The sequence below is a fragment of the Bubalus kerabau genome, chromosome 3 (assembly GCF_029407905.1).
Source record: "Bubalus kerabau isolate K-KA32 ecotype Philippines breed swamp buffalo chromosome 3, PCC_UOA_SB_1v2, whole genome shotgun sequence".
NCBI lineage: Eukaryota > Metazoa > Chordata > Mammalia > Artiodactyla > Bovidae > Bubalus > Bubalus kerabau.
Genome location: NC_073626.1, coordinates 166,600,291 through 166,613,710, shown reverse-complemented (window position 1 = coordinate 166,613,710; position 13,420 = coordinate 166,600,291). Strand labels below are relative to the sequence as shown.

Genomic DNA, 13,420 nt, shown 5'->3' with positions numbered 1-13,420 from the left:
GTCATTTCCTTTGCCGAGTGTCTGTAAGAACCACCCACTGGAGTGTTTCTCAGGATTATAGGTTTTTAGGTCAAACAGAAACCCAGGGAGCGCCTGACACAGCCCTGCACTCGCAGTTACATTATACACCGGCTGGATGACATGGACCCCGCTGCTGGTGTGTGTCGCATGGAGGCTGTTGTCCCCGAATCTCTGGAGATTCTCTTACAGTGTGGCCAGCAGCAACCAGGCATACAGGGTAAGAGCATGGCTCTGAAGTCCTGAAGCTTTCCTGTTGGGCTGAAGGCTGAGTGTAGGAAGCTCCCACACCTCCAATTCATTTCAGAAGCTGGACCTGCGAGCCCCATTCGCCAGCATCCTTTGTCATCCTCAGCATCCACGATGGATGAGACACCGGAGCCCCCGGCCATGACTGTCCACCTCCTGGCCAACGCGGGGCAGGGCTTGCTTTTGCAGCAAACCCTGGACCGGCTCCTAGACTGCATTTGCCCAGATATCCGTCTCTTTCTCGTGTCCGAGCGGGCCAGTCCAGTGAAATACTATGACAAGTGCCACTCCAAGCGGTCACGCTTCCCGGGGATGTCTGTTCTGCTTTTCTTGCAGGAGAACCTAGGCGAGGAGAGGCTCTTCCGCGTGCTTGACTCCCTACAGCATTGGCCGTGGCAGTGCTACCCCACTCAGAACGCCCAGGGAAGACCCTGCCCCTACATTCTTGCCAATCAGGAATTCTACAGTCTGGACAGCCAGATGCCCATCTGGGGTGTGAGGCAGGTGCACTGTGGCACCGAGATCCTGAGAGTGACACTCTATTGCAGTTTTGATAACTACGAAGACGCCATCCGGCTCTATGCAATGATCCTGCAGAGAGAAGCCACCTTGCAAAAGAGCAACTTCTGTTTCTTCATGCTCTACTCCACTGAGACCTTTGCCCTGCAACTCTCCCTGAAGCAGCTGCCCCTCGGAACATCGGTGGACCCCAAAGAGGCTTCAGTGTTGCAGTTCAAGGTCCAGGAGATTGGCCAGTTAGTGCCTCTTCTACCCCATCCCTGTGTCCCCATCAGCCGCACCCGGTGGCAAACACAGGACTATGATGGCAACAAGATTCTGCTTCAGGTATGTCTGTTTGGTCTCTGTGACCTCTGGATGCCCATGTAGCCGTGTGATTTGACAGCCAAGAGATGAAGTAATGTCATGGTTCTCAACCTTGTTTGAATACCAGGATCTCTGGGGAGATTTCAAACCTCCTCATGTCATGACTTCACCCCAGATCAATTAGACTGGAATCTTTGGGGGCACCCAGGCTTGGGTAGTTTTTGAAAGCTCCTTGGATAATGCTAATATGTAACATAGCACAGTTGAGAGTCACTGATTTAATCAAATCCCCTCATCTGACAGAAGAGGAAGTTCAGATGCTGTGAGCTGGTAGCTTACACAAGTAGTTTGCAGTAGACTCAGACAACTTCCCATTTTTCAGATTTTTCTTTAACCATGTTCCTCAACTAGACACAAATATTTTGCCTACTCTTCTGGTTCAGAAATTTCATTAGTTCTTTCCATGTGAACCTAAGAAAGCTGAAGTTATAATTAAAGTTGGGAATGTTAATTAAGTATGTTGGGCTTCCCTAGTGGCTCAGTTATAAAGAATCTGCCAATCTCCTGCCAATGTAGGAGACGTGGGTTCGAGCCCTGGGTTGGGAAGATCTCATGGAGAAGGAAATGGCAACCCACTCCAGTATTCTTGCCTGGAGAATCCCATGGACAGAGGAGCACGGTGGGCTACAGTCCATGGAATCACAGAGAGTCAGACATGACTTAGTGACTAAAACAAAAACAACAACAAATGTTAAATATGCTGTCCTATTGACTTAACTTTTAAGTATCTTGCATCACTGTCAAAATTTACCCCAAATCAAGTTAGATGGTTAGAACCCTTCAAAATTGAGAAAAGCTTGAATTAAAAGATCTTCTGGTAAGCATCCTACTGAAAGCAAGCATAATTACAGTTACCACGTGTCATTTCTTATACTATATTATGTGGCAGTTGAACCTTGCCACTTCGTAGCACCATGATTTTTGAACCTTGGTTCCTTCGTTAGCACAATGAGGGTAGTATAACATCTTCCTAGAGGACAGGTTGTTATTTACTCTAAGTGACCTGACATTTATAAAGAGCTTAAGATAGTTCCCAGAAAGCAATTTTAGCTCTTATTGTTTATATTATGCCCTAAACTAAGTATTTCACTTTGATTATTTTATTTAGTCCTTCTTACAACCTAGGAAGTTTTACAAAAGGCAAAACCAAGGAGTAGAGGTACCAGTTACTTGCTCAAGACACAAGGTTAAGTGTTTACCTGGCTCTGAAACCAGGCAGTTAACCTCTGCAGTCCAGTACTCTGTGTAAGTGTGTGCAGGCAGGGAGGTGTACGTGATATTCACAGCAAAGTTTCTGTCCTTGAGAAATGGTCAGGAAGTGCTTTAAGACCTACTGGATAAGGTAAAAACAGGCTAGAAGATGAATTATCTTTCCCTTTGATTAATTTTGTTCTCCTCAGCTTTGAGTTATTAATAAAATATGAGTCATACTGATTCTATATGAAACGATCTCTAAATCCTTTACCTTCTCATTCACATAAGGCAGATAGGCACTGTTTCTGTTAGTTGCCTATTCACTAATTTGCAAGGCATCTAAAAATTTTCCTTCAGTCTTAGTTGATCTCCAGAATTCAAATCTCGCTGCCGAGCAAAAATATAATAAGTGTGTGCAGCAGGAGAGACATTTCTGTTTTAAAGGCTAGCTGACATTTTTACTTCTGAATCATGGCTTATACAGCTTAGCTCCATTGGAAAGTTAGGTTGAATTTGGGGAGTGCAGAATAGTTTTTTGGATAAATGTCAATGAGGTTAGGCTTTTGCAAACGAAATGGGGAATTATCTTCTGGAAACTTTTATTTCTGGTGTCATATAAAAGTCCCCGAAGAATTCATGTACAAAGGATCGGATATAATACACTATATAAGGTAACACATTATAGCTACTTCACTCCTATAATGGGGTGAATTTTTCAGGATATGAAACCCATTGCAAACTTCCTTGTGGGGAGAGAGAATGAGGGGTAAATGTATTGGCTTTGTGTGTGCGTGTGTGTGTGTGTGTGCGCATGCATGTGTGTGCAAGCCTTAATTTTATTTCTTTTTTAAAATTAAAATTTTTTATCTTTATTTTTTATAAATTTATTTATCTTTTAATTGAAGGATAATTGCTTTACAGAATTTTGTTGTTTTCTGTCAAACATCAAGATGAATCAGCCATAGGTATACATATGTCCCCATCTCTTGAACCTCCCTCCCCATCCCACCCCTCTGAATTGTTACAGAGCCCCGGTCTGAGTTCCCTGAGTTATACAGCAAATTCCCATTGGCTATCTATTTTACATATGATAGTGCATATGCTTCCATGTTACTCTCTCCATATATTCCACCTTCTCCTTCCTTCCCCGCCCTGTGACCATAAGTCTGTTCTTACATTGTTTTTTGTGCGTAAGTAGCCTGGGTCTTAAGAAGGAGGCCGTGGAGCTGACTCTGAGCTCTGCTACTTCCCCATATAGGCCACTGTGGTCAGCAGCTGGCTACCAGCAACTCTGAAGATGATCCATTTGAGTTCTTCACCCCACAAGGGTCCCCTAAAATTTCTGGACTTCACATCAGTTGTACCAACTTGGATCAGACTCTCTTCTCTCTCAAATGCACTCAGTCACTCACTCAGGGGAATGGGGTTGTGTGGATAGCTTAGTTCTGAGGCAGAGGCACTCCTCTCCTGCATCCTTAGGTTTTTTTCTGGACTCAGACTCTCTTGGGACTCCTTGGGGAGGGGGAACAAGAATTCCCAGGGAAGATCAGTGAGGGGACAAATTATGGGTAGCACAAATGACTGATGTCCACCACAGGAAAAAAATAATACAATGCAGGAGAACCGAGTTCGATCCCTGGGTCAGGAAGATCCCTTGGAGAAGGGAATAGCAACCCACTCCAGTATTCTTGCCTGGAGAACTCCATGGACAGAGGAGCCTGTTGGGCTACAGTCTATGAGGTCACAAAGAGACAGACATGACTGAGGGACTGAGCATGCATGAATGCATTTACAGGAGAGTCATAATCACAAGTTCACTTCTCCACATGTAACCCTTCCTCAGGGCCAGGATGGACGTGTGTTGAGGGGGTTGCAGGGGGTGGTTTGCTAGATCCAGTGAGGGTGGTGGGCAAAGCTTCCCCGAGGGGTGAGACCTGGCCCTGCCTGAGCTAGATAGCCCAGAAGGAAGTAGCCAGATGGAGACGAGAGGAAAGTGTTCTGAATGGAGGAGGTGATGGGTGAGAATGTGTAGAATAGCATTTTCTTAGCCATTATTTTCAGAAGCACCCTGTAGTCCCATGTGGCTGGAGAGAAGGGAGGGGGTTAGGGGAAGAGGATGGGAAGGTGGGCAGAGGCTACATCCTCAGGCACATGGTCAGCCACTGGGGGGTAAGCACCATGAGGACAGGGACCATTTTTGGTCCACTCCTGTATTCCCAGTACTTACAACAATGTCTGGCACATGGTAGACAAAACCATTCTTGGGTGAATGAGCAAAAGCCTTGCCAAGTAACTTCTATTTTATCCTGACTATAATCAGCAGTCACTGATAGAGCCTCTGAATAGTAGTGACATGTACAATTTGCATTATAAGATCAAAACGGGGGATATACATGGAGGTGCTTTGTAAAGTGGAAACTGTAGTATAATTACTGTCTGTGTAAAAAGGATGCTGTGTGTCTCTCTGTGTCTTTTCCTACATGACCTCTTGTCAGTGCAGACCGTCTGATGCTTCTCAGAGCCTGGGATATGTGTTTTTGAGAGATTGATATTAGGGTACATAGTAGATGCTCAGTAATGAATGCATGTCTGAATACATGATCAGGAATGTCAGTGTTTATTCATTCACCAAGTACTTATTGAATGCATACCTTGGGCTACCCTATTCTCCACTTGGCAGTTTTCATCCTACAGTCTCACTCCTTAGTGGATGTATCTGTTGTTGGGTGTCTGACATAAATTAGGGAGGCTTCCCTGGTAGCTCAGCTGGTAAAGAATCTGACTGCAATGTAGAAGATCCCGGTTCAATTCCCGGGTTGGGAAGATCCCCTGGAGAAGGGATAGGCTACCCACTCCTTGAGCTTCCCAGGTAGCTCAGCTGGTAAAGAATCTGCCTGCAATGAGGGAGACCTAGGTTTGATCCCTAGGTTGGGGAGATTCCCTGGAGAAGGGAAGGGCTACCAGCTCCAGTATTCTCGCCTGGAGAATTCCACGGACTGTGTAGTTTATGGGGTTGCAAAGAGTCAGACATGACTGAGCGACTTTCACTCTCATAAATGTGGGGAAATTCTCAGTCATTATTGTTTCAAATATTTCTAGTATTTCATTCTCTCTCTCTTCTGGTATTTCCACTGTATGTCTATTACTCTTTTTGTAGTTGTCCCAGTTTTTAGGCTGTCCATTCTGATTTGTAGGTTTTGTTTCAGCCTGTTTTGTCCTCTCTGCTTTTCTTTTTCAAGGATTTTATTGATATATCCTCTAGCTCAGAGATCATTTTCTCAGCTGTGTTTGGTCTACTAAGAAGCCCATTAAAGGCATTCTTTATTTCTGTTACAGTGTTTGTTTTTGTTTTTTAATCTTTTTGGTTCTTCTTTTAGGATTTCCATCTCTCTTTTCAGATTGCCATCTGTTCTTGCATGCTATTTATTTTATCCATTAGAGTCTTTAGTATATTAATCAGAATTATTTTAAATTACTGGCCTGATAATTCCAACATCCCTGCCACATCCGGTTCTGATACTTGCCCTGTCTTTTCACTGTGCCTTTTTACCTTTTGTAATGTCTTGTAATTTTTTTCCCTGATAGCCAGGATGAGGTAGGAGACATAGGAACAGCTGTAAATAATGCTTTACTAATGTGGTGGCAAGGAGTTGGGGGAAGGGAGTCATTCTAAGATTAGGTCTCAGTCTTAATGAGTCTATGCCTTGAACTTCACAAGTGTTTACACGTTTTTTCTCTCCTCTTAGGTGGAAGAGAATGGCTAGAGTGGGCTGGAGTTGAATACTTCACTTCTCTCACATGAAAGGCTAGAGGAAGCTGGAGTTGGGTATTCCTCTTCCACGGGTCAGTTCAGTTCAGTTGCTCAGTCATGTCCGACTCTTTGTGACCCCATGGACCACAGCACGCCAGGCTTCCCTGTCCATCACCAACTCCCAGAGTTTACCCAAACTCATGTCCATTGAGTCAGTGATGCCATCCAAACACCTCATCCTTTGTCATTCCCTTCTCCTCCTGCCCTCAACCTTTCCCAGAATTAGGGTCTTTTCAAATGAGTCAGCTCTTCGCATTAGGTGGCCAAAGTATTAGAGTTTCAGCTTCTGTAGGTCAGTTAGGCTATAATACACCAGCATGTTAGACTTGGGTTAACTAGTTTCCCTGGAAAGAAGGCCTTTTTTCTTTTTGGCCACACATGTGGGAACCATGCAGTTTTTTTTTTTTTTTCCCCCTCAATGTAGGAGAAATCCTCTTGCTATTTCTTAGAATCACTTTTAGTAAGAGACAATATTATTTTCCCTGCATGATGTCAGATTTTCCTTAACAGCTTGATCATGTTTCAGTGATGCAGTCTCTTATTTCTCAAATGTTTGGAGCCAAATGTGTGACAAATAATCTTCCTGTTCATCAAGGTATTTGCTAATGTTCCTTGAAACTCGAAAACACCTAGCTCTCAATCTGTAACATTTTACAAATATTTCTTAGAAAGATGTGCTCTAAATAATCAGAATCTCTACAAATGCATTTCAATTGCTTCTTTGGCAAGAGAAGCTTCATTTTCTCTCGAGATTTATCTCAATCACTCAGCATTATGTTTCTCCTGAAAATTCTTCACTCCAACTGTACAACCTGCATTTCTGTAGTAAAAATTTTGTACTTTCTTCTACCATATGGTCTAAGGACTTCTCTTAAAAAAGGAAAAGTTGATGTTCTCTCTCTTAAAGATTGCAGAAATGACCATCCATAGGATGGATGTCCTTCTGCAGTTTCTTGAAAAGACTTTGTATTCACTTAATGGCCAATAATTAGGGGACATACATTTCTACACACAATTTGTTAGGCATTAAGCTTTATTTATTTATCCAACAGACATCTAGTGATTACTTACCACATGTTGGGCATTGTGCTAAGTACTGGAGATATAGTGATCAAGATGGTGTATAAAGTCCTAGCTCTTCCAGTTGGCAAAGTCTAGAAGAAGATCCAGAGAATTTGAGCATACAACTGCAGAATAGCATGGTGACTACTAGGATACGGAAAGTACAGGCTGCCAGGACAGCAAGTAGTATGATTAATGATGATGAGAGTAGCCAACTTATGTTTAGGAACACTATGTCCTGGGCACTGTTACAATTTAAACTTCTCAGCAACTCTCTGACATTGGTACTTATTATCATCTCCTTCTATGTATGAGGAAACCAAGGTACAGAAAAATTAGGTAACTTGTCTAAAGTCCCACAACTAATAAGTGACAGAACCAATATTTAGGGGCACCTCTGATGGCTTCCCTGGTGGCCCATGGTAGAGAATCGACTTGCAGTGCAGGACACACCGGTTTGATCCCCGGGTCAGGAAGATCCCTTGGAGGAGGAAATGTCAACCCACTCCAGTATTCTTGCTTGGAGAATTCCATGGACAGGAGCTTGGCAGGCTACATGGGATCGCAGAGTCACAGGCCACTGAGCGGCTTTCACTTTCACTTTCTTTTCTGGTCATTCAGTGGTAAAGAATCTGCCTGCCAATGCAGGAGACACAGGTTCAATCCCTGGTCCAGGAAGATCTCTGGAGAAGAAAATGGAACCCACACCAGTATTCTTGTCTGAAAAATCATGAACAAAGGATCTTGGCGGGTTATAGTCCAAAGGGTCACAAGGAGTCAGACGTGACTTACCAATTGAACAACAACCCAGATTCAGTGACACGGAGAAGGCTTCTAGGAGGAAATGATGTGTAAGCTTGGAGTTGACAAAAGGTAGGAGTTTTCAGGAAAAAGAGTCAGAGGTGACATATCCCAGACAGAGGAAATAATATACACAAACACTGGCATTAGGAAAGAACAAATAATGTTCCAAGAATTGAAAAAGGCTCAATTTTGACAAGAGGAAGAAGGGGTGAATTAAGCTGGAGTAAGAAAGGCCAGACTGTGAAGGGTATTTGTTGTTCAGTATATCAGGCATGTCTGACTCATTGTGACCCCATGGACTGAAGCATGCCAGGGTTCCCTGTCCTTCACTATCTCCTGGAGTTTGCTCAAACTCATGTCCATTGAGTTGATGATGCCACCCAACCATCTCATCCTCTGTTGCCCTCTTCTCCTCCTGCCTTCAATCTTTCCCAGCATCACGGTCTTTAATGAGACGGTTCTTCACATCAGGTGGCCAAAATACTGGAGCTTCAGCTTCAGCATAAGTCCTTCCAGTGGACATTCAGGGTTGATTTCCTGTAGGATTATCTGGTTTGATCTCTTTGCTGTCCAAGGGACTCTCAAGAGTCTTCTCCAGCACCACAATTTGAAAGCATCAATTCTTCAGCGCTCAGTCTTCTTTATGTCCAACTCGGAAAAACCATAGCTTTGACTATATAGATTTTTGTTGGCAAAGTGATATTTCTGTTTTTTAATACTCTGTCTAGGTTTGTTATAGCTTTTATTCCAAGGAGAAAGCATCTTTTAATTTCATGGCTGCAGTCACTGTCCACAATGATTTTGGAGCCTGAGAAAATAGTCTGTCGTTGTTTCCATTGTTTCCCCATCTATTTGCTGTGAAGGGTATGAAAAATAAAGAAAGTGTTAGTTGTTCAGTTATTTCCGACTCTATGAGGCCCCATGGACTATTGCTCACCAAGCTCCTCTGTCCATGGAATTCTCCAGGCAAGAATACTGGAGTGGGTTACCATGTCCTTCTCCAGGGGATCTTCCCGACCCAGGGATTGAACCTGGGTTCCTATATTGCAGGCAGATTTTTTACCATCTGAGCCACCAGGGAAGCCCCGAAGGGTATGGTGGTCTATTTAAGGGATTTGATTTTATCTTAAGAAGAGCAGGGAGCCACTTGAAGCAGGAGGGTGACATGATAAAACTGTTTTCAAATCTCCTCTGGTTGTAGAGTAGAGAATGGATTAGAGGGAGCCCAGGAGCACCCATGAGGTGTCCTGACAGATGGCTGTTGCAGTATTTCAACGAGTGATGCTGACATCTGCCCTAGGGTTAATGGCAGTGGACATGGAGGGGCAGGAAGACCTGAGAAGTCTTTGGAAGACAGAGTCCATGGGAATGGGTGACATGGAGGATGAGGAAGGGAAAATGAAGCTCTTGCTTGGCTAGTATGGAGCAAATGATGCCAGGTTCTATGAGAGGGAGAAGAGTTAGCAGAATAGATTTAGTGAGAGGAGGGCGATGAGTTCACCTTTGGACATGTTGAGTTTTAGGAGTTTGTGCCTGGATGACGGTTGGATAGATAAATCTGAAGCTTAAGAGATGGATCTGAACTATAATGACTTTCCGATGCCTTCATCAGTTAGATAATAGTTGAAGGCATGGGATTTAATGAGATTTTCCTGACAGAGTGTGCAGACTGAGAAGAGAAGATGGCCCAGGTTAGCACAGAAGAACTATGTCCTGTGATGAAACTGAGAGGGGTGGATGGAAAAAGAAAATCCAGAAGAACGTGTGGACATAGAAATTTAAGGAGAAATCTTCAAATATAAAGGAGAAAGTTCAGCCTTGTAAAATTCCAATAGAGTTCAGGTAAAAATTAGTGACATAGAGGCTCCTCTAGATTGCATAGTCTAATATCAATCCTGAACAATTTCTGAATGTGTAAATAGCCAGATTCCAGTTCCAGAAGAGAAAAACTTTATTGGATTAAAGAAAAAGGTAGAACATAATGTCCAGGAAGCAAAGGTGGCAGCTTATCCTGTTGAAGGACTGTACCTCTTACTTCTATTCAGTTCAACTGGCTTTATTGAAAGTCTGCATGAGCACAGCATGGCAGAAGCCTGAGTATGATGTAATCTGTTCTTTGAAAGTGAAGTGAAGTCACTCAGTCGTGTCCAACTCTTTGCGACCTCATGGACTGTAGTCCACCAGGCTCCTCCATCCATGGGATACTGGAGTGAGTTGGCATTTCCTTCTCCAGGGGATCTTCCCGACCCAGGGATCGAACCCAGGTATCCTTCATTGCAGGCAGACACTTTAACCTCTGAGCCACCAGGGAAGCTGCTCCTGGCACTTACTTAACGGAAAACATTAACTCTTCTCCTGTCCCATAGGTCCAGTTGAATCCAGGACTTGGTGTGAGGAATGGTGAGCCTCCTTTTCTGAATGGCACCTTGGGAGCTGACACTCTTCCCCATGGCTCCAGGCTGACCCCTGTCTCTGCAATCAGGACCCTAGAGTTGAGGAGTCGAAGGATTCGGGGCAGGAGGTTCAAGGTGGGCTCCGTGGAGCGGCCTGAGCCTGGTGGGCGGCCAGTGTCAGACGGTTCCGGTGACACTTGGTGGAAAAGCCCTGGTGGCTCAGCTCAGCCCAGCAGCCCAGCCACGGAATCCCAACCGCAACTGTCTTCTCTTCACCTCGAACCCGGGGCCAGAATGAAGGTCCTCAGCCGGGAAAACAGCTTCGAGAAGCTGGAGGCAGAGACCAATGTTGACACCGGATTCACTGTGGTCAGTTCTGAACCCAGGCCATCTTTTGCAAGCGGATTTCCAAGGAATCTTCAGACCCACCAGCCACCATCATGCTTGTCAACCTCTTTCTCAGGGTCAGCTGCTTCCAAAAACAACAGGATCTTTAAGGAAAGGGTTCACCCCCTGCCACTTGCTGGCCAAAGGGACCTTGGTGCTAAGAAGATACTCTCAAAATGTCCCCTTCCTCTGCCAGTCCAAGGTGAAGCAAAAGAAGGAGAAGAAGAATTCTTTATATAGCATAAGACGACTGTGGTTTTCTAAAACTCGAGATCAAATAGGATGTTCTAGAAATGCAGCAGTGACCCAGAATCAGCCTGTTTCTTGTTCATCTGAGGGGGCCTGAATGTGAGCCATGCATCGATCTGCATCACTTTTATTTCAAATGTTCCAAGTCTAGTGGCGCTGTGTGGTGTTGATGAGTGGTTTTTATTCGCTGTCGTGGTCCTGAGGGAATGCAGCCAACACACAGGGAAAAAGCCCAATGGCTCACATCCTTGGGGACACTCTAACCCAGCTGGGTGTGTTGAGTTCAGCCTCTATCAGGATAATTGCATTGTATGCAAATGAGTCAGATGTGTTATGCAATGCTGATTAGTGACTGTAATTTGGTTTTAATTTTTACTTGGGTTGCATAGCTCATGCCCCCGGGACAGCATTGGACTATTTATTCTTTAGTGTTTTTTTAATTTTTATGTGACCTCATTCGGTAACTAGGCCCTGTTCACCACGAACCCCCCAGTGATTTTTGCCTTGGAAGTTGTTTGCATCTGGAATGAGTTAACATGCAAAATGTTTTGAAAATTGCAAACATTTTTTTTTTCCCTGTTTAATGAGCAGCAACCCTGGAAGCCAAAAAAAATCAGGTTAAAAGTGAAAGCTAGGCTCCAGGGTTTTCTCACTTCTCCATTTCTTGTTTGTTTCTGTACTACTCTAGTGGGGCCAGTGGTTCATATAATTAAGCAGAGCGGAGTGGAATGTGACTGGATGATTCGAAATCTCCACCGAGTGTGGCAGGAAGATTGCATTGGTTTCGTCACTAGAGCAGGACTTGGGTTCTTTTGGCCATGTACAAATGGCTAAATTCCTTTCTAATTCTCATTCATTCATTTATACATTCACTGATGCAGCAAATTGTATCAAACACCTCCCTTTGAATAAGACATTGACATGGTGCACATAGGTTCTGTGGCCATCAAACCCAAAACTTGTTTATGGTTTTGCCTTATGATAAATCCATTCTATCAGCTTTTAAGAACATGTTGGAGTGCAAACATTTCCCTGGGAAACATTTCCACAATCGATACCACACTTGCTGCATCAGATTGTATAAAGAACCCGTGGCTGAAGATTGGGCATGCTGTGAACTGCAATTCTAATCATAATGGACAAATACTTAATTGCTCACATGGTGTCTTGTTTGATTGGGTTGATACTCACATGTTCAAAAACACCTGAGGTCTATGTGTTTCAGTTAATTTATAAGGTTATTTTATTCCAAGAACTTCATTTTCCAAAACAGATGATAAGTGACTATAAATGCTGATTTAATCGCTGGATCTTTTGAAGACCCTAACACTTACTACACCCAATTGCAGAGAAGGGTGAGTTCAGACTTAAGGATGAATCTCATGGTAGCGAGACTGGACTGGGTTTATGTGCTCTGTCTGTCTAAAAGAGTAGAAATGGAAGACAGCTGCAAATGGACAAAGACAAGACTTATAAATGGATTTTTGTCCTTACACTATCAATATATTCTCATTCCCATCTTTTTCTTTCCCTCAGATTAGAGTTAGATCTTAGAATGTGGAATGAAGAACTTTCAGTATAGTTTTCTATAATAGGTGTTTAAAAAAAATTAGTCTTATTTAAACTGAACTGTTGAGCTGCCTTGAAAAGCACAGCAGGAAGTTTTGAGGTTTCTTTCTGGCTTTTTTGAGGTTATCTAATTCCTTTAGCATAATACATGGGTAAGAATAGAAGTACATGGAAATCATGAAGAATATTGAGGAATTTGAATGATAACTTGTAAAATAAGAGTGTGCTTGTAAAGTGTCACCTTCTCTATCCTCCTGCTCATGACAGGAATTCAATTTACCACGTGATAGGAGAGAAGTACCAGTGGGTGGATGAGAAAGGCCCAAATTTGGGTCTTAGTTTTAAAATTTGCTGTGTATATGTGACCTTAAACCTTTGATCTTCTGTTGCCTTATCTTCTGCACCAAGGTTGTTAGAAAAATCAACATTTGCATATGCAAGCATTTGGATATTGTTAAACACTGTAAACATGTAAGATATTATGATTTCAAATGATCCTTCATACCCATATTTTTAAATGTATTAACAATAAAGGATTTTTAAAAAACAACCTTTAGTAAAAGCAATGATAAAAGGAAAAAAGAAAATCCAGTTCTCTCATATTTTTGCAATACATGTCATTTCTGTTTATATATCTGGAGGAAAATTATAGGATCAAATATATCCTAAAAGTTCAAAAGAAATTACATATAACAAGAGATAAACTATGAACTAGTCTAATCCAATTTATCAAATTATCCAGATTCTTTACTTACTTGTACTGTATTTCTTGAAATGTAAAATGTATCATGAGGGACTT

At 42.9% G+C, this 13,420-nt stretch overlaps 1 protein-coding gene across 1 annotated transcript; it reads left to right on the top strand.

The window, feature by feature from the left end:
* The first annotated feature begins 301 nt into the window (after nt 1-301).
* Nucleotides 302-11,632, top strand: FAM124B (family with sequence similarity 124 member B). The gene is made up of 2 exons (XM_055574805.1): nt 302-1,113; nt 10,390-11,632. Exons 1-2 carry the CDS (start codon nt 382-384, stop codon nt 11,041-11,043), a joined length of 1,386 nt encoding a protein of 461 aa, XP_055430780.1. The 5' UTR covers nt 302-381; the 3' UTR covers nt 11,044-11,632.
* The last annotated feature ends 1,788 nt before the right edge of the window (nt 11,633-13,420 follow it).

What these genes read in the sequence shown, in the direction of transcription:
- FAM124B (XM_055574805.1), top strand. Translation starts at nt 382, where the DNA reads ATGGATGAGACACCGGAGCCCCCGGCCATGACTGTCCACCTCCTGGCC. An exon ending in GCAACAAGATTCTGCTTCAG is followed by an intron (nt 1,114 to 10,389) that starts GTATGTCTGTTT and finishes CCTGTCCCATAG; the next exon opens with GTCCAGTTGAATCCAGGACT.